This window comes from Trachinotus anak, unplaced genomic scaffold (assembly GCF_046630095.1).
Source record: "Trachinotus anak isolate AG129_WGS33_773 ecotype Australia unplaced genomic scaffold, CSIRO_AGI_Tana_v1 ptg000001l, whole genome shotgun sequence".
Taxonomy (NCBI): Eukaryota; Metazoa; Chordata; class Actinopteri; order Carangiformes; family Carangidae; genus Trachinotus; species Trachinotus anak.
Window position 1 is genome coordinate 121,766 of NW_027273852.1, and position 17,946 is coordinate 139,711.

Below are 17,946 nucleotides of genomic sequence, written 5' to 3' on the forward strand. Positions count from 1 at the left end.
CAGTTTTTTAAAGTGAAAAACAAATGAAGATAGAATCTTCTCTCAGATCAAAACATTGCTCTTGTAGATGGACGATACCACAGATGGTGTGGAGAGGAAGTGGCACCCCCTAGAGGAGGGATCAAAGACAAGCTTCAGAGGCTCAACAGCTTTACTTGTGGAGCTGGAAGACCAGGTAGCTCAGGCAGCTGCCAACGTCCAGAACGCCCAGAGTGAGGTGAGGAAAGACCAGACGCTGAGTTAAGCTTCACTGGCAAATTAAATTTGTCTTGAAGAGTCAAAAACAATCGTCACCTTCTCTCTTCTTACCCGAAGGTCTCCTACATAGAGAACAGGATTGCTGCTCTGAATGCTGCTGGCATGCCTGGGGATAAAAGGAGAAGGGTAAAGACATTTAGTCGTTCATTTTATTTCGCTTTGAGTCAGGGCTGTTTAAAATTATTGTATGAAACTCTTTGTTTGTGTTTCCTTTGTTGTAAAGTGCACATATTGGAGTTATTATTAGAGACAGAGCTACTCTCAGGCTAGATTTAATCCTAATGGTTGATTCCTAACTCTGTGGCCCCTCCCTCAAATCAACCAATAGCGTAATTTCTATCTGCACAGCAGGTCTGTCTCTGATAAATATTTCTACTCTGCAAGTTGCCAAAAAGGCTGTATACTTTCTCGTATTCCCACATCTTTTTTTTTTGTCTTTCTCATTGTCTCCCACGTTGGTGTCTTCTAGTCTGCAATCCCGATCCAAGCAAGGAGACTTTCCCACAACCTTCCCACAAGTAAGAACCAGCGCTGCTGCCCTGGAGCTTGATCCCCAGGGCCTCACAACTGCCTCAAAACATCTTAACCTTGTTAAACTATAAGAACATGAGTCAACCAGTGAACCGATGAACACTGTGTCCTATTGTAATTCTGGCTTTAATTTTCCCAGCTGGATAGCATAAACTCGGTTCTATAAATGGTAGATTATTTTTAGGCTGAAAAGTGGTTATACATAAGTTTCCAGGGTATTAAATAATTTTTCACCCAGAGATTTTGTCCACAGAGAAGTTCAAATGGGGAACTGGGAGTCAAGTGCTACTGTAACTTGTTCTGTAACCAATAGTTATTAAGAGAGGAGTGTTTCTAATTCACTTTCCTCCTGATTAGTGTCCCTGACAGTAAGGTTTTTGTTGTTTCTATCATCCAATCTGCTTCCAGTGTCAGGTTACTAACAGAATTTCATAGAGAACTGTAGTCTGACATCCTAACTGTGCTTTTTAAAAAAAAAGAAAGGAAGAGCCAGTAGAATATGGATGCACAATGCAGTTGCTGTTTGTCTCCAGGCCAGGTGGACAGGTTTGTGAGGAACTCCCTCTACAGGGGCTCCCTGACGCAGAGGAACCCAGTGGCCAAGCCCAAGACTAGGGCAACCTGTGCGGTATGACCCCGCTCTGTGGTGCTGGGTGCAGTGAAGAGTTCACTTCCAAAATTACAAAGGCAACCATTTGGAAAAAACAGCACATACTCCAAAAACAATAATCAGGGCAGAAACTGAATGATGATAATCTAGAGACTCTGTATCTCTGTATACTAGAGACTTAGGGCCACAGGCTAAAGCTGGATTTATGCTTCTGCTTTACAGAGCTACTCTGTATCTATGACGCTACATGTGTGTGTGCTCTGAGGCTACACCATGGGCTACATCGATACATGCCTCCTTAAAGGTGCTATATGTGAGTTTTCTTTACTGCTGAACGTGGTTTCTTGCCAGGAGCGGATGGTGGTAGTGATATTGGTCACTTGCCGACAGCTTCAGCCATTATTACATTTACAAGACAAAAGGTTAGAAATTGATCATCTGATCAGTGCTACTTCTTCATCCTCTCATGCTGAACTGAGGGAAGACTGGACCCTACAGGGACTCACTGTCACAAAATAGTATTACTCGTGAATAGACTCTTGGCAATAGTTTGAGACTTAACCTTGGCTATGTAGCAATAACAAAAACTTACATAAAGCACCTTTAAAAATATAACTGCACATCACAGTTTGTTGAGAATGAAGACAACGGTGATGAAGTTAAAGAAAGACTGAGATTATATCAACAGCTGAAATCACACTCAGCTAGAAATGTAAATGTACACTTAGGTACATTAACTGCTTGCATTAAATCCAGCTCTAGCTTAGAATAAAGACTAACTCTGTCTAAAGGTTAAAAGAAAAAACCTGCCTACCAACTCAAATTAACATTCTTGGAAGTCACTGCTCTTTGCCAAGACATCATCCAGCACACAACTCGTTACAACTTCTCACCCTTCAGCTCTAACGTGTTAATTACAGACCATCAGGGATGGAGGTAGCTGGATTTTTCTCCCTCTAAGAAACTGATTTCTTTCCAAATGGTGCAATGTTGGAAATGAACTCTTTATGTCACGATAACGCTGGGCTGTGCCTGCTTTGACTGCTAGATCATCTAGTGGCTGGTTTCCAATCAGGCTTTGTGGTGGTTTGAAATTGCATTTTCTTTTATTCGTGCTTCTTCCTGTTCAGTCAGGGAATATGCAGATTCTTGCATAACTGAGGATGTACGCCCAACGTGCAGACTTCATTCAAGCTAATAATACATATTTAAATTATTTATTTATTTATTTATTTTACACTTGGGAAAGGTAAGGACCAAGTCTTTCTGAGCATTTTTATTTATTGTGTTGTTTGTTTTTTTGGTTTTTAAATTTCACTTTTGTTTTTATTTCATTTTCGTTTTGTTTTGTTTTGTTTTGTTTACATAAACATAAACCAGCATAAACTATTGATATGTACCCATCAAGCCTACATACTTTTATTTCCTAATTTGAAATAAACCAGTGTATGGATCCTGTCTGTGAGTTTGTGATTCAGGCTCCAGCAGTCCAGGACCGAGCCACTGCCGTACACTGGTTTATGAACACTTTCACTTTCCTTTGATTATCATTGATTTCGTTGCTTAGTTCTCACCCTCCATGCAGCTCTCTACCCAGCTGTGATATTTTTAAATTAATCAATGGATAAAAATGGTTGAAATCTGTTTATTTTAGGTTGATTTCCCTTCAATTTCTTTTCTTCAGCCTGAGTAATCACACACAATATCACATGATGATTCATAAGTCTTCAGTAAAGTTCAGCAAATTTAGACATTACAGACCTGTTATACTGCAGTTCCTGTTCTCGTTTAGTTTGTAACAATCAATCAGTTAATCCAATCAAAGAATTAAATGATTGATCACCTCATTATTAATCAACAAGTCAATCACTGCCTGTTTCTCTCTCTTCTTGCAGAAACCAGTAATGACACAGGGGTCGTGAGGAGGAGGCTGTCCATCATGTGACTGAGCAGTTTTTCTTGTGATCACACTTTGCCAGTTTATTACAGTTTGTAATAAACTAAAATTTAGTTGAATGAATTTAAGTCTTGTTAAAGAGTTTATCACTTACATCAGCTGGAGTGGGACTGTTTCAAGTTTTATTTAAAAATGTTTCCCTCTGATATTGTTATGTTATTTTACCATATTTATATTGCATTATTATTATATGTGATAAGGTGTAATTAAAGTGCTAGATATGCATCTTAGGGTATATATTAGATTTTGAGATTAATTTACACTCATGTAATTTGTTGTATACACAAGGTATATGCAACAAATTACACTAAACAAATGAAAACATGACATGAAATCAAGACTTTTAGTCCTATATGCACTTTTTCTACAGCTGGTGATTAACCAGTCCAAAAACAGGACTATACAATTTTCTAAAAAATGTTTTTAATGCTTTGTGAGGTTTTGTGTACGGAAGCCCTGGAAGACCAGTTTTTGTTTTTTTTCCATCTGTAAAAGCAGGTGATTTTTTTTTTTTCTAAGTTTGTTTTGTTTTTCACTTGCTCAAGTTAGTGTGTTTATTTATTAGTATTTTTATCAGGATTTGCTTTTTTATTTATTTAGTTTTGTTTTGGTTGTACTCATTTTGGCCAGTCAAAATAGGACTTAGTGTATTCATGTTTCCTCCTAGGTGACTTTTTAATTTCTTCATACACTCTCAACACAAGGTACATATAATGCACAAGTAAAAATTTTCACTTTCCTTTTAGGGCTTCCGTATAAGTTCATCAGTTTGTCAAGGATTTATTTAAAAAACCATTATAATTGGACATACAATTGAAATTATGTTACAGTAACAACAGCAGGTTTAACTTGTTATTTTCAGGTATATCACTTATAATGTATATGAATAAGATGAATACAGAATATAGAGACATAAACATGCAGTGGGGCACCCTGGAAGCCTAATGGTTCATAACATAACTGCAACACCTCCCCAGCCAGAGGAACGTTTTTTCCAAGTCAAACCCAACTCCCTCCCCATGTTTCCTGTCTCCCTACGCTCAAAGAATGATCTTTAAAAATATATATATACCTATAATTTCTGTATTGTTACATAATATCAAAAATCTATTCCTATTATAGTTGTTAATTTTCTGCTTTTCTGTATATTTGTCCCAATGAGAGATTTTTTCTTTTTTTTTAAAGCTATTTTTTCCATAATTGGTAGGTTTGTATTGAACTTGAATCGTAGTGTGGATAGACATTCTATATCTATTTTTCTTATTATCTCTATGATCAGTTGATTTCAACAGCAGTTACCTTTCTGAGGCACATAATGGATGCAGATGATAAAGGAAATTATTGTTTTTGATAGTTTTTTTGAAGATGATTCAAAGGAAAATACTGAATAAATTAATGGGGACACAGAACGGTTGCAGATGCTTCCAGACCACTAATGTTACTGGATGGTTCGATGAGGATGACACTGATATGACTCACATCCTATGGCCTTGCAGTCGCAGTTTTTCCTTGGATTAGTCACTCGTCTGTAGCTTTTAAATTGTATTCTGTTTCACTTTATTTTGTTATACAGTTTGAGATCAGCATTTTTACTACTGACAGAAATTCACCACTCACAGTGCCAACACTGATAAATCACTGCTAAACAGATTGTCTTAAGCCTCTGTTTAATTATACAACTAATTCTAGTTATTCAATAACATTTGTTGTATTATTAGTCTCATTAAATTATTTACAAACTAAACTAATAGTGTCTTTTTTTCATTGTAGCTACTAATGTAGTTTGAGATACATAGTTTGATAAATGTTATATCAAATATCATCAACAAATGACACAACAGCCCTGTTGGTCCCTGGAATCCAGAGGGAAAATTTTGTCAGAGGGCACAGCGCTTAACATAAGCTTTTAGGAAGTGGGACACTGCAGGAAAACTATTCCAGAATATATTAACAGTTAAGTAGGAATACACAACATTTCCACGTCCATAACATGTATTAAACCTATAATTTTGCTTTTAATCATTAAAAAAAGTAAAGATTAATTTGGTAAGTGAAGTGCAGAATCATCCCAGCAGCAACCAATGATAAGGATCTTGCAAATTGTAATGTTAAAGATCATTAAATAGATTTCTTTGTTATAATATCCTCCTAGAACATCCTCTTAGTTCATTGTTTATGTATGTAAAAATGAACTGGGAGCTGTGTTGGAAAGAACTTTTTGGATTTGGTGGTTCTGTTGGAGCACTAACAAAATCACTCAACGTAAATGCCAAAAAGCTGTAATTTTCCAATGTAAGTCTTTTGCATTGTAGGAATAGTGGGCTACATATTCTTCTTGCAAGGTGGATGACATCAGCATGTCAACACATTGCCACCCCTCCCGCTGGGATATAAAGAGATGATGAAACAACTGATCAACTGAAACCCACAGAGGTGCATCCTCCTTATAGAGCAGGTGAGAGCTCAATCAGAGGAAACACTTTCCCTGTCTGTTAGTCTTTTTATAATCACTTGTTGCTTTTGACCAGTCACTGGGAAGAGAAGAAGGATTTGCTTTGGTCAAGTCGTCGTTCCTGCACCTGCTCAGCTCTTGTGGCGTTTACTAGGATATAGTGAAGAAGAAGCCAGTGAAGTTTGCTTCTGTAGCTCAGCCATCCTACATTCATTGTTGCCCAGAAGTAAGTTTCATGTTTGCTCAATATTATTGTGATGTTTTTAAGTGAGTTGCAAAACCCGGTCAAGTATTTGTTAGTGAAGAGGTAATACAACCATGAATTCAAGGCAAAGCAGAGCCAGAAATTCAATTCAAACAGTCTGCTGAGATTAAGGGGGGACACTCATTCAGAAATAAGACTGATCCAAAGTCCAGACAACATGATGTGCATGTTGTTCTAGCTCTCATCCTTGTTCCATCTTTCAACCCACGCATCCTCTGGCGCAGATTTCTCATCTTTGTTTTTTCAATTTTCAAACATGGTGTTCATTTTGAGGCCACTGTGTTGGCGATGTGGTCGATGAAAGAAAATTACAGTTAACTGAAACGACAAAACAAGCAGATTTGTGCATTCCAGTGATTTGTTTTTGTCATGGGCATTAATACCTGCTGTGGAAACTAATGCCTTTCTACTTTGTGATTCCATAATACATTTTTCTTGCAGTTTTCTTTATCAGCAAGGACCACAGGATCAGTCCAGCCACTGTATTTATTTCATGCCTATCAGCTCTGATGGTATTCATTATCAGCTGACATGGACACTACAGTATCTACTGGAGTTGGATGTGATTTATTTAATTTTTTATTCTTTTGCTCCAGGTGAAGCTGCAATGAGGGTGTGCGCAGTACTCTTTGCTGTCCTGCTGTTGCTGAGTCAAGCTCTAAGCAGCTCTCATCGAGAAGGTTCAGTTATTATCAGAAGTAAGGAATCCTCAACTAATGAGGAAAATTATATGGAGACACAATGAGGTCAAAATTTAATGAATAAATATGTCATTATGAAACAAAAAATATAAATCATATGAATAAATAGACACAAAACATTTAACCATGAAATTGTAACATAAACCAATACATGTTTAAAATCCATCATGTGTTTGTTATTTTAGCACATTATTTATTCATGTTTATTGGTGGCCATTTTTATTTTTAAAATGTACTTTTTCCAAGAACTGTTTTATTGTATTTCTACATAATCCTTATCTTAAGTAATCCAGATAAACAGCGAGAAACGAGTTACGTGATTGGCTGTCACACAACCAATCACATACATTTTCATAAAATTTCATAATGTCGTATTAATTATTTAATTCTGTACACTTTGTGTCTCCATTTGTTTAACCCTATTCTTTTCACTCTTTTAAACAAGAACAGATACAAATGTGTTTTTTCTGTTGTTTTCTCCTCTGTTGTTTTGGGCTGGAACTTTATATCTGCATGACTGGAGCTCAAGTGTGAAGTGAAGTGACATAAAGCAGCTATTCCTCTTTGTATATTATATATATATTATATTGTATATTTGTATGTTTCTATTCATCATATTAACATTGGACCAAATTGAATGATAATTACAATTATTAAAAGCACATAAAGGATACAGTATTATATCATGTTTCAGGGGTTAAGTAATTACTTTGCCCTTATGACTGCAATGGTTGGATGACAAAATATAGGGAATTGTTCCGTTTAATATAACAAATTTGCGAGACTTGATGGGACTTGTCTCTTCTTTCACGTCTGTTTTTCATCTGTGCTGCTCAGATCCAGACATCGATGCGTCCTGGTACACTGGCAGAGGGATCAGACCTGTGGGGAGATTTGGCCGAAAAGCTGTGAGGAGAAATGAGCATCTGGCTTTCGTCACAGCCCGAGTTTACAGACCAACAGCGAACAGTGACAGCAATGTTTGGATGACACAGTGAAACAGCTCTGGATGGTTGAATGTCTTTTCTCATTTTTCAGTTCTCACATTGGTTTTGTTAACTAAAGATGAAAACTTAAGGAGCACCCTGGTGGGCGAAAGGTTACACCAAATAACTGCAATGTCTGTGGTTTGAATCTTTAGATCTTTGTCATGTCCCTTGTTTCTCTCCCCCATGTTTCCTGTCCACCTCTTCGCTAATAACTGTCCGATAAAGGCAAAAATGCCAAAAAAAAGTTGTATGAGTGAGATATTTGTGTTTTTCTTCTTCAATGCAATATCATGGTCAGTTTTAAGATTGCAAGCCTTGTACTTAGTGAGTCCTGGAGAGGGAGTTATATGTAATACTAAATGAACTACATGAATGAACAACATGGAAGAATAAAGTCAGAATGCAACCAGTGTTTTGTTTGAACCCCTTAGTTTTCACAGCAGCTGTTGCACCTGTAACTACACTCAGCTGTGATGTAGCATTGTATGGTTCACGATATACTGTGTTTTCAGATAGTGACCAGTTCACTCCAGTGAAAGTTGCTCAAGAGTTGTGTCCAGTAAGAAAGTGTTTTGCTGACCTGGAAAACTCCCCACACAAATAATCACATCACTCCCATTGAACTTTGTGGCTCAAATTATAATAATTTATGAATTCATAAGGCACAAAATCTGCTAATTGTTTTGCAGTTCTGCCTTGTTATATATGGAAAAGTCTTTATGGTCCAGTGCAATTTCAAGTGTGGCCACTAGGGGGCATGGATGTATCACCGGACTCAAAGATGGCACCCATGGACTCGCATGAAGACACAACAGACTCCAGTAGGCCACGTTTCCTTAGCCTTGCAAGCTGGGCTACTTCCTGTTATTGGAGATTAGAATTATTTCTGCAGCAAAGGGGATACACGCCTTTCTATTTCTTAGTTTTGACCAAGTGGCTGCTTTAGTCTAATTATTAGGAAGAACATTTCTATGTAGAAACAGTCGTTATTAAACAAACTCAGGCTAACTCAAGACTAACAGCTACAAGAATCAATGCAAAATATGACATTACCACATTTTCAATACACTTACATTTAGTTGTTTTTTTTAATAAAAAGTGTTAAATGAAAGAAAACCCACAGCCGATGGTGATGTATAACGGCCATTGATGTTCAGACAACAATAACCATGCAGATTAGCTTGTGAGTGCTAACTCTGCTCACGCTGGCAGCCGCGTCACTGCACTGCCAGGATTATTACCCAGGGTCATGAAGTTCTTCATATTTAGTTTTGCTTTCCAATCATCTTGTGTGCCAGAGACTCTTTGTTGTGTCACAGTCGAGCACTTAATTCCATTGTGCACTAAATTCAGTCAACTTTATCATCTTTTAAATAACTGACAGACTGCAGTTTTTCATTGTTTTATTTCTACTTGACTTATATTCATAGTTCAACAGTATAAAAGTAAGAAACACTTTTGACTTTTGAGATCATTCAAGAAGGTTACACAACATCTGCAAAATATGAAACAGCACAACTGAGGGTTGTTTTATATCCACAAGATTTATATACTCATAATGACGACCAAATCATCCCAGTTTTATTTCTTACTGTATTTCATCTTCTCAGTATGAGGTTTTTTTCTTTGTCCCAGTGAAGCATTCAAACCAAACAAGGACCAGCGGCCCCTCTGGCCCAACAGAAGTTTGGTTTTAATCAGCATAATAAAGCCCCTTTTCAGTGACGATTTATTATCTAAGATCTCTGCTATGGTTTAAATCATATGCAGTAAAAAATCTACACTGCCGTGCTCAGTTTTTTCTTTTTTTTTTACACTTTTTACGTGGGAAAGCCATGTTAAACAAAATTTTAATCATAGCAGGACATTTGTACATAGCTTAAAACATGTCTGGAGAGGAACTTTAAAAACAACAATCTCACAGGTGTACATAACCGTAAATTAGGAAATTTAATGAATCAGCATTAAGACAAAGAGTTGCTCTAAATAAAAATATTACCTATATTTTTTATACATTTTAGATTTTTCTTTATCATTAAAATTATTTAAGGCAAATTTCTGGGGCCTTTCAGTTCCCATCCACTGCAGGATACAGACTGAGGGGGCTCACAGCCTGCTGGAGGCTGATCCTAAACCCACTGAGGTGTAGAGCCTACAATACATGTAGGGTGTAATATAGACCCTTAGCTAAATAGCCGTTAGCGTTAATTAGTGTGAAGTAAAACAATCTGAAAATGTGTGACTCGGGGTCTCTAAGCCTTTCATTGGATTTTTTTGATGTACTGATACCAGCTGACTAACCTGGTGTGACTTTAAACTGATCGAGACCAACAGAGAAACTAGCCAAACGTCGACAGGATTGACGGTCACAGGGGTTATGGCCCAACTTTGCAGCAGGATGCGAAGGGAGCGAATGTGTGTCCGTGATGCAGATCCACCAGCGGAGTCTCCTTCCACTCTGGCAGACCTCCCTGCTGCGCTCCGACACACTCATACACCCTGTGGGCTGAGTCAAAGCTCTGTTACCAGAGACTTCACATTCACACTTGTATTACACAGAAACATACAAACATTTTAGAGGCTAGGAGTTCCAGCAGTTAAAGAAAAGCAGGACCTAGACTTAGACTGTATTTTATCGTTTTCAAACTGCCAGTTAATCACAGAATGATGCTGATGATGAAATGCATTTGCTCCTCGTGTTGGTATCTACTGCCCACTGGTGGCAAACGTGTGGTCTCTCTTTACATTTGGCCTTTATTCCCAAGATGATCCTCACCTGGAGACCCAGTCGATAGCCTTAACCTTCATGGTCTCTATTTGAAAGTATTTGATTGGTGGGACTTTTCTCAGGCCAGTCTCACAACATAACAACTTACTTTTTGTAAATTATTCCTCACATCACTTACCTATAGCTACAAGCAGCTCGCTGATTTGATCCCCTGACAGTGCTGATGTTTCTGTAAAGAATAAACCTCTGTCACTGGCCAAAGCCTGTCCTTCCTGTATGATGACAAAGAAACCATGATGACAGAGTAAGATACTAAATGCGGATCTATTGTGATTAAGTTATTACGTTATTTTCTTTGTCTGTACCTGCACTGAGACTTCCCTCTCCTGATCCAGGTCTCCCTTGTTGCCTACCAGCCACGTGACAGTAGATCCTGGGATGTAATGTTTCTCAAGCTCTTTCAGCCACACTTGAGCTCTGGTAAATGTTTCCTATGGTGACACAAGCACACACAAGTACACACAATGGTACATACACAGGCCAAGATAAGACAAAGTGAGTCACTTCTGTGCCCGTGTGTCTGTTCCTTTTACCCTTTTGCTGATATCGTAGATCACGAGTGCAGCGTGGGCTCCTCTGTAATACAGTGGGGTGACACTGTGGTATTTTTCTTGCCCCGCCGTGTCCCATATCTCAAATCGAAGGGTGACATCACTCAGATGCACCATACGGGTCAGGTAGGCACCTGGAGGAGCAGACGGCAAAATGACACCAGAGGAGATTCGTTTGCTCTCCAGTGAGTCTTCAGAGATGATCCTGACTGGATTATATTTGTGATATTTGCAGGTTTTTGGGTATCAGCAGATCAGAACATATGTATGAAGCATGTTGTCAGTTGCATGAAACAATATTAAAGGTCCCATATTGTATAAATTGAGATGTCCATGTGTTTTTTGATTATAACGCAGGTCTAGGTAGGACTTCTGGAACTTTGTGATGTCACAACAAAGCAGTCACCGCTCTCAGCCATGCCCCAAGTTAAAGTTGGACATTTTGGAAAATAGGTTTCACTAGAATGAGATGAGATGATTGATGTCACTCTCATGGCTCTACGTTATTTGGGCCAATGAAGCTGCAGCCAGGAGACCGTTAGCCAAGCTTAGCATGAAGACATGATGAAGGGTTAAAGCTGTCCTGGCTTTGTCTAACTGCAACAAAATCCCCATACCAGCTCTGCTGAAGCTCATGAGTTAACTTGTTATTTCTGGTTTGTTTGAACAAAAACTGAAGTGTAAAAACAATGGTTTTAGTTGTGGTTTTTCCACTGTTGTTGGCCAAGAACACAGTCAAGCACACACATCTCTGTTAAACCACAGCTTGTTGTTTTTAAACTTTGTCTTTTGTACAGATTAAAGAAACGAGGTTTAGCATGTTAACAAATGTACTCAGAAGTGCTGAAAGGTGGATTTTTTTTTAAATTTTGGACCAGGCCACACTAGCCACAAACTGTCCCCTGGCTGTATAACGTTATATTTAGACATGTGCAGAAATGAAAGTGGCATCAAATTTCACATCTAAGTCTCAGCAGACGACCAGATAAACATATTTGAAAAAATATCAAACTATTTCTTTAAGTTAAATCTTAAACTCACACATACAGGAATTTTCAGTGTCAATAAACATTGTGTGTGATAATTAACCACTGCTGTCACAAACTCACAGCCAACAGTAGGTGATGCACTCCTGAACTCATCTTTGACAAATCGCACTGCCAAACTTGACTTTCCCACACCAGAACTTCCCAGAAGCACCATCTTAACCCTGAGGGTCCTCACCGGTCGACGCAAAGTGTCACTGTGGAGTTGAGCTCCTCCTGGCACCCGCGGGAGATTCTCCCCCATCAAAAGACTTAGTTAACTAGAAAACAACAAGACAACACAGGTGGAAAAGACAAACAGCAGAGTCCAGCAAAGTCCTTCAGCCCTGATCCTGTAGGTGTTGTTTTCCTGTTAGGAAGCAGCAGCTCCTCCAAACAGAGTTAATACGTTGTCTTTGTAGTTGGAGTCTGTGTCTGTGCCAGCTTCGCCTTGGTTTACAGAAAATAAAAGTAAAACCAAAGTCCAGTCTTAACTTGTAAAATGCCAACAGCATAATCTCACTTCCTGGTGTACACTCACTGTTGAAACACAAAACTTTCCAGACTGTTATAAATTAGCAATCATCACCTCATACATCATGATTTTATTGGTAAAACTAATTGTAATGTTTCCTGTTAGTGACACAAAGGAACGTTTGCAAACAGAAACTGAAAGGCTTTTGGGAAATTTTGGTCTTATTTCCAAAGTTTGGTGTTGTTTCCCTTCTACTCAGCAATTTTAATTCACACAGATGAAAACAGAGGCTGTGTTCTGATTCTTTCGAGTTCATTTTCAAACATCTCAAAGAAAAACACGTCATTTTCGAACTATTTTAAACAGCATTCTATCAGCACTAAACTCCTGTATCAAAATGTGTGTCTTAGTATTTTTCATGTAAAAATAAGTCATTAGAAATTCATTACAAATTATAGGCAGAAATGTCTGCCCTTTCTTAATGTGCATGGGTCACAGAGGAGTTCTGCACAGGCTGCAGCGGGCCCATTTTCTCCAGGTCATGACACTGTATCCACACATGAGGGCAGCATAGCATTTATTACAGCCTTGCTGCAATAATAATAGTATTCTTTGTGTATTGTCACATTTTCTAATATGATAAATACTACACTGTAAAGACAGCATGAACAATTCAGCCGTGTTTAGATAAAAACTAAAAGTTGTGTTCCTATAACATTGCAAAAACAAAATAATTCATATTGAAATTATGAATAAATAAGAAAATAAATAATGAATAATTAAACTTAATGTGTATATTACTCAATTCCACATTTCTTGACAAAACAATATTGATTTGACATTACATTTAGACGGATTGGAAAAAAGTTTCTGCACATTTAAGGAGTTCAAAACTAGTATCACAAAATATAAAAATATCTAATGAGGTCACTATAAACTCAGCCCTGACTGTCCCAGACACACTATACTGGACTGTTACATCAAGATTATGGTATCTGCATTGTGTTTGACCGGCAGTGTAAAGCCATTCAGCACTGAGGTCTCGTCTATCTCTTTAAGGAACACAAGACTGTTTTTAGATCCGGCTGGTCATCATTAAAAATAGCAGAGGGAGTGTGAGAGAGTGAGATAGCCCATGCGGGAGCTGCGGTTTCTGGTTGAAGCTAAACCTCTGAACATGTATGGAGTCCCAGTCCAGAGGTTGATGCTGCATTCAAGCAGTCTGCGTAAAAATCCTGACCCTGAAATTTCACACATTCAAGGGTTTTTTTTATTCACAGATTCACCATCAGTCATTCCTCTTTTTTCACTTATTCTGGGTAAAGTGAAAAAAACTAATTTAAAAGAAACTGGCATGTGGGCAATTGGCATTGTAAGATTATAAAGAGCAGACGTGAAGCTTGTATTACTGAAATTTAGACTTCAAATGGGCCTATATTGGCTTCAATCTTTAAAAAAAGACCCTTTCTCGACAAATCCATTATATATTGTTGTATTTAATTTTCCAAAAATATCGAGATATTAATTAAAGATTCCACTGTCTGGCAGCGTTTTTACACAGCACCACACAGTTCGACCTAAAATAACTTTTACCTTTTCTTGTTTTAGTGATTATTTCCTCTCAACGAAATGTCACTGTCAAACATCATTGATGCTGACTGACACAAATTAGATCACAGACCCACATTTGATAAGATTTTATTTTGTCCCAGGATTTTTAATAAGATTTTTGCTTTACTACAGAAAGTGTTTGAAACCCACGACCAAAATGGTCCTACATTTTGTCACTGTGTTACTTATGGTGAAATTATAGTGAAAGTAGCCTAAATTACTCCCCTTTTTGCTGGGAACCCTCAGGCACCCCCCCTAGGACCACCTACACCAGACCCCATTATGGGAACCACTGCCATACCCGAATGTAATGTATTAAATTTCCATATAAGAAATATATGTCAAATAAAAACATGTGTAAAAATTCAATATGAAACCTATTAGTAAGTAGAACAATTTCATATATGAGGTATGTCTAGCCCATCCAAATGTGTATGTTTATGTGTGTATGCTTATGAAACAGACAAATGTCACATAAATATATATACATCCCAAAGCTTGTCAGTATATGTAGATATTATATACAGTGGGGTCCAAAAGTCTGAGACCACTTTCCCAGAATGGGAAGATAGACATGTTTAAAATAAGTAAAATGTAGAATTAACTTGGATATATAAATTAAATATATGTCGTTAACATATATGCTCACAACATGTTATACCATATTAAAATTTATCATACCGATATTTCTAATATGTGTACTTAAAGCTTTCTGTATCCAGAGGATGTTTATATGTGGTGATAATAATATATCCCACTAGTGGTAAATTAGGCCTGATATAGGGACATGTATGTGATGTTACATTTCTATATGGGCTCTGCATTTCCATTGTGGTTCCTTGTGAAAGGACCTGTGTGACTGAGGCAATCCATATATCCCACATCAAGTGAACGCATCTCGACAGTGTACAGGTTTTGAAGTCCGTGAGTGTGAGTCCCTGCCGTGGCGCCGCTAGATGAACATGAGCCCATTAAAACACATTTCACCGTGGCTCATCTGCTAGTTCATCTATCATCAATCTTGCGGGTGTGGAGCTGTTTTTATCTCCACAGAGTGACGGGCTGGGCAGCGGGCCCGGGTTAAAGGACGGTGAAAAGTCTGTGACTGAGCCCGGCAGTGAACGCCTCAGTCGCGCACGTGGGGCAGCCGTTGCCAGTAACCGTCGCCGTTTGAAGCGGACTCGGTCCCGACCGGACTGCGGCAGGAAAACGGGCTAAAAGCGGACCCATGCTGTCAGCGCCTCCGGCCGCGGTTTGCTTCGACTTTTTCGTCTTTTAACGTGATATTTCAGCGACACATGAGAACCCGGCGGCTCCGGCTGCGTCTCCGGCTCTGTTTGGATTACTCGGTGCGCTGTTGAGTGACTTTATCCGCGGCGAGTGGGTCACTGCCGTCCGGGGGAAAACATGGGGACCCAAGGCACAGGACGGAAAAGATCCACCAAGAAGGAGAGGTCGACGGCGGAGGACGATGCCCTGAACCTCATCGCCAGAGAGGTGAGCGGAGGATTTGGTCTAACGTCGAAAAAGTCTTTCCTGTTAGGTCTGAAGAGAGTCCATGAAGTGGTCTTCCTCCTAAAGATGAGCATGCTTCAGCCTGACAACAACACACTGTTAGATTTATGTGTTTATTTAATATACTGTTTTTTTTATGTCTAAACCCGGAGTTTTACAAGCACAGGAAGTTTCCATTGACCAAAATAGACTACCAACTTCACTCAAACTGTAAACTTCATAACTGTCTTTAAGCGACCACACTTTTGTTGAAGTCTTTTTGTCGTTTTTGACCATTTTCCTAAGTATGCCCCAAGTTTTCAGATTGATTTCCCACCTTTCAGGCAACTGTTGGTTCCTATTCTGTTGATACAAGATGGACATTAAGTTGTAGACACACATGTTACCTGGTAAAATAGCTGCTAGTAAGGTGTGTTGTGAAATCTCCTTTTTGGTTGGTCCATCTTGTTCAACACCAACATCACAATACACAAGCTGAAGAAGAAAAGTAATATGAAATGCACGCCTGAATGGACCTAAGAATAGAGGGATAGCCAATTAATAATAACATATCAAACTGTTGAATAATTTATTTTATTGTGCAAAGAAAATAACATTTCATTGCAGCAGGTGTGATCCAGCTGGATGACATCTTTTACTGAAGACGCAGATAAGATAAAGCTGTCAAAAATTACTGTGATGTGTTTTTTGCACATGCATTAAATGCTGGTTTTGCTGATCATTGTTTTACTGTAGAGAAAGATCTATCCGTCCTCTAGACTGCATGAAACACACGACCCACAGCAGATTAAAAATGGTTTAAGCCTTTCATGTGCTAACCTGCAGGAGTTATTGTGCTACCCCTCAATAATGCAAGTCTGGAAACCCTCTGTTGTTTCTAACAGGTGGGGAAGTCATGTTGTGACAGGTTTACACTGTTTCAAGGTTTCTAATCTCTGTTTCATGGCGAGTCTAGTGTGGCAGGTATAATGTCTAGTGTGTCTTGGAGACTTAAGTTTCTCTGTTTGAAGTGTAATACCCTGCACGCTTTTGTCTACGCTTGTGCCTCTGAAGTGTGAAACACAACATCTCAGTGTAATTTCAAAATAAAATACCAACCATTTAAATAAAGCAAAGCAAAACCTGACATTTACTGTTATGAAGCAACATTGTGCCTCTTTTCTCTGAGGATATAAAAACCTGAACTCCACCAATTCAGGGCCGCTCTGACAAACTTTCTTCAGTTGGGAGGAAGTTGGGTCTGTGCTAACCCAACCCGGATGTTTCATCAAATTTGCATATCACTTTTAACTGACACGCACATCCTCTGTAGTCATCACTTCTGTAGCTGTGAATGGTTGTGGTAATGGTCCTGAAAACTGCAGAGGTCTGGCTGTTTGACTGTAATCTGCTCTTTACTGCTTAGCTGACTATTTGCGGTGGAGTAGTGCGTCTGAGGTTGCACATTCTTGTAGCTGGTAATCGTTTCTTGTTGTAGTTTATTTGGAGTGGCAGGACTGTCACCTGGCTTTCAGGAGATGAGGAGTATGCTCAGTGAGTCAGCAGCGTCAGATAGACAATATCCAAATTGAGATTCCCTCTGCTGGATGAATCATCTGTTTCTAGTTGTAGCGAGTCACAGCTCCAACAGTAAAACATTAATTGCTGCCAGTTCTGTGCAACAAAGAGAAAGTCTGTGGCTTTAAAGTAGCATAGGGGTCAAGTCCCTCACTGGCAGTCCTCTGACAGGATGGTATGTCAGCGCTGATGAGTTGGCCCATTCTGAAAAAGAGTTTTAAAAATAGATGCTCCTGAAAGATCAGCTGTTGCTGCAGCCCAGTTTTAGATTGGGTCTATGGGTGGGGGATGGGGATGGAGGAGGAGGGATGTGGCTCACCAACTGGTCATCCTGCCAGCTTGAAAATGGAAAATCTGCATGGAATTGATAGGCAATGTAACAGTAATTTAAAGTTTTGGTCCATCAGTATCAGAGGGTCCAGAGAAACTGCTATTGCTGTAAACCTGGACCAAATGGGAGGAGACCACACAGCAGGAAAGAATGTCCTCACTGAATACCAGAGGGCTGGTAACTCTGCACTTTAGGGAGTTGGTTCCCTACGTCTGTCAAACAGTTTAAATCCACTTGTAAACATTCAGTCGTACTGCAGCATGAGGATGGCACAGTAATGAGCGTCACTGCTCTTACATGGACTGAAAAAGTTGGGCAGTGACTGTATTT

General features: G+C 38.8%; 3 protein-coding genes across 22 annotated transcripts in view; 2 read left to right on the forward strand and 1 right to left on the reverse strand.

Moving 5' to 3' along the window:
• mlphb (melanophilin b) overlaps positions 1-5,100 on the forward strand; it is a 36,152-nt gene extending 31,052 nt beyond the window's left edge. For 3 of the 4 annotated variants that reach the window (XM_071475701.1, XM_071475971.1, XM_071475784.1), the window contains 5 exons: positions 68-217; positions 316-384; positions 728-776; positions 1,323-1,417; positions 3,295-5,100. In XM_071475701.1, coding sequence (XP_071331802.1) covers positions 68-217; positions 316-384; positions 728-776; positions 1,323-1,417; positions 3,295-3,321 — 390 coding nt within the window. In that variant the 3' untranslated portion in view covers positions 3,322-5,100. The remainder of the gene's footprint in view (positions 1-67; positions 218-315; positions 385-727; positions 777-1,322; positions 1,418-3,294) is intronic. The other variant, XM_071475877.1, reaches the window with a different exon arrangement.
• A 4,049-nt stretch (positions 5,101-9,149) lies between these two features.
• Positions 9,150-12,658, reverse strand: LOC139620471 (ras-related protein Rab-17-like). The gene is made up of 5 exons (XM_071476101.1): positions 12,212-12,658; positions 11,085-11,236; positions 10,857-10,982; positions 10,670-10,763; positions 9,150-10,269 (listed from the first exon to the last, which is right to left on the reverse strand). The coding sequence occupies exons 1-5, from the start codon at positions 12,390-12,392 to the stop codon at positions 10,139-10,141; spliced, it is 684 nt and encodes a 227-aa protein (XP_071332202.1). The 5' UTR covers positions 12,393-12,658; the 3' UTR covers positions 9,150-10,138.
• A 2,450-nt stretch (positions 12,659-15,108) lies between these two features.
• The window catches only part of lrrfip1a (leucine rich repeat (in FLII) interacting protein 1a), a 43,341-nt gene continuing 40,503 nt past the window's right edge, over positions 15,109-17,946 (forward strand). For 13 of the 17 annotated variants that reach the window (XM_071477497.1, XM_071476232.1, XM_071476637.1 and 10 more), the window contains exon 1: positions 15,486-15,710. In XM_071477497.1, the coding sequence (XP_071333598.1) occupies positions 15,621-15,710 (90 nt within the window). In that variant the 5' untranslated portion in view covers positions 15,486-15,620. Of the gene's footprint in view, positions 15,711-17,946 lie in introns of all 17 variants that reach the window. The other 4 variants (XM_071477548.1, XM_071477416.1, XM_071477248.1 and 1 more) reach the window with 3 other exon arrangements.

Bases quoted from the DNA above. Each gene is read 5' to 3' on its own strand.
- LOC139620471 (XM_071476101.1), bottom strand. From the start codon at position 12,392: ATGGGGGAGAATCTCCCGCGGGTGCCAGGAGGAGCTCAACTCCACAGT. The intron at 10,983-11,084 runs GTAAAAGGAACA...GTGTCACCATAG, and splicing joins TCTACGATATCAGCAAAAGG to GAAACATTTACCAGAGCTCA. The intron at 10,764-10,856 runs GTACAGACAAAG...GTCATCATACAG, and splicing joins AGAGGGAAGTCTCAGTGCAG to GAAGGACAGGCTTTGGCCAG.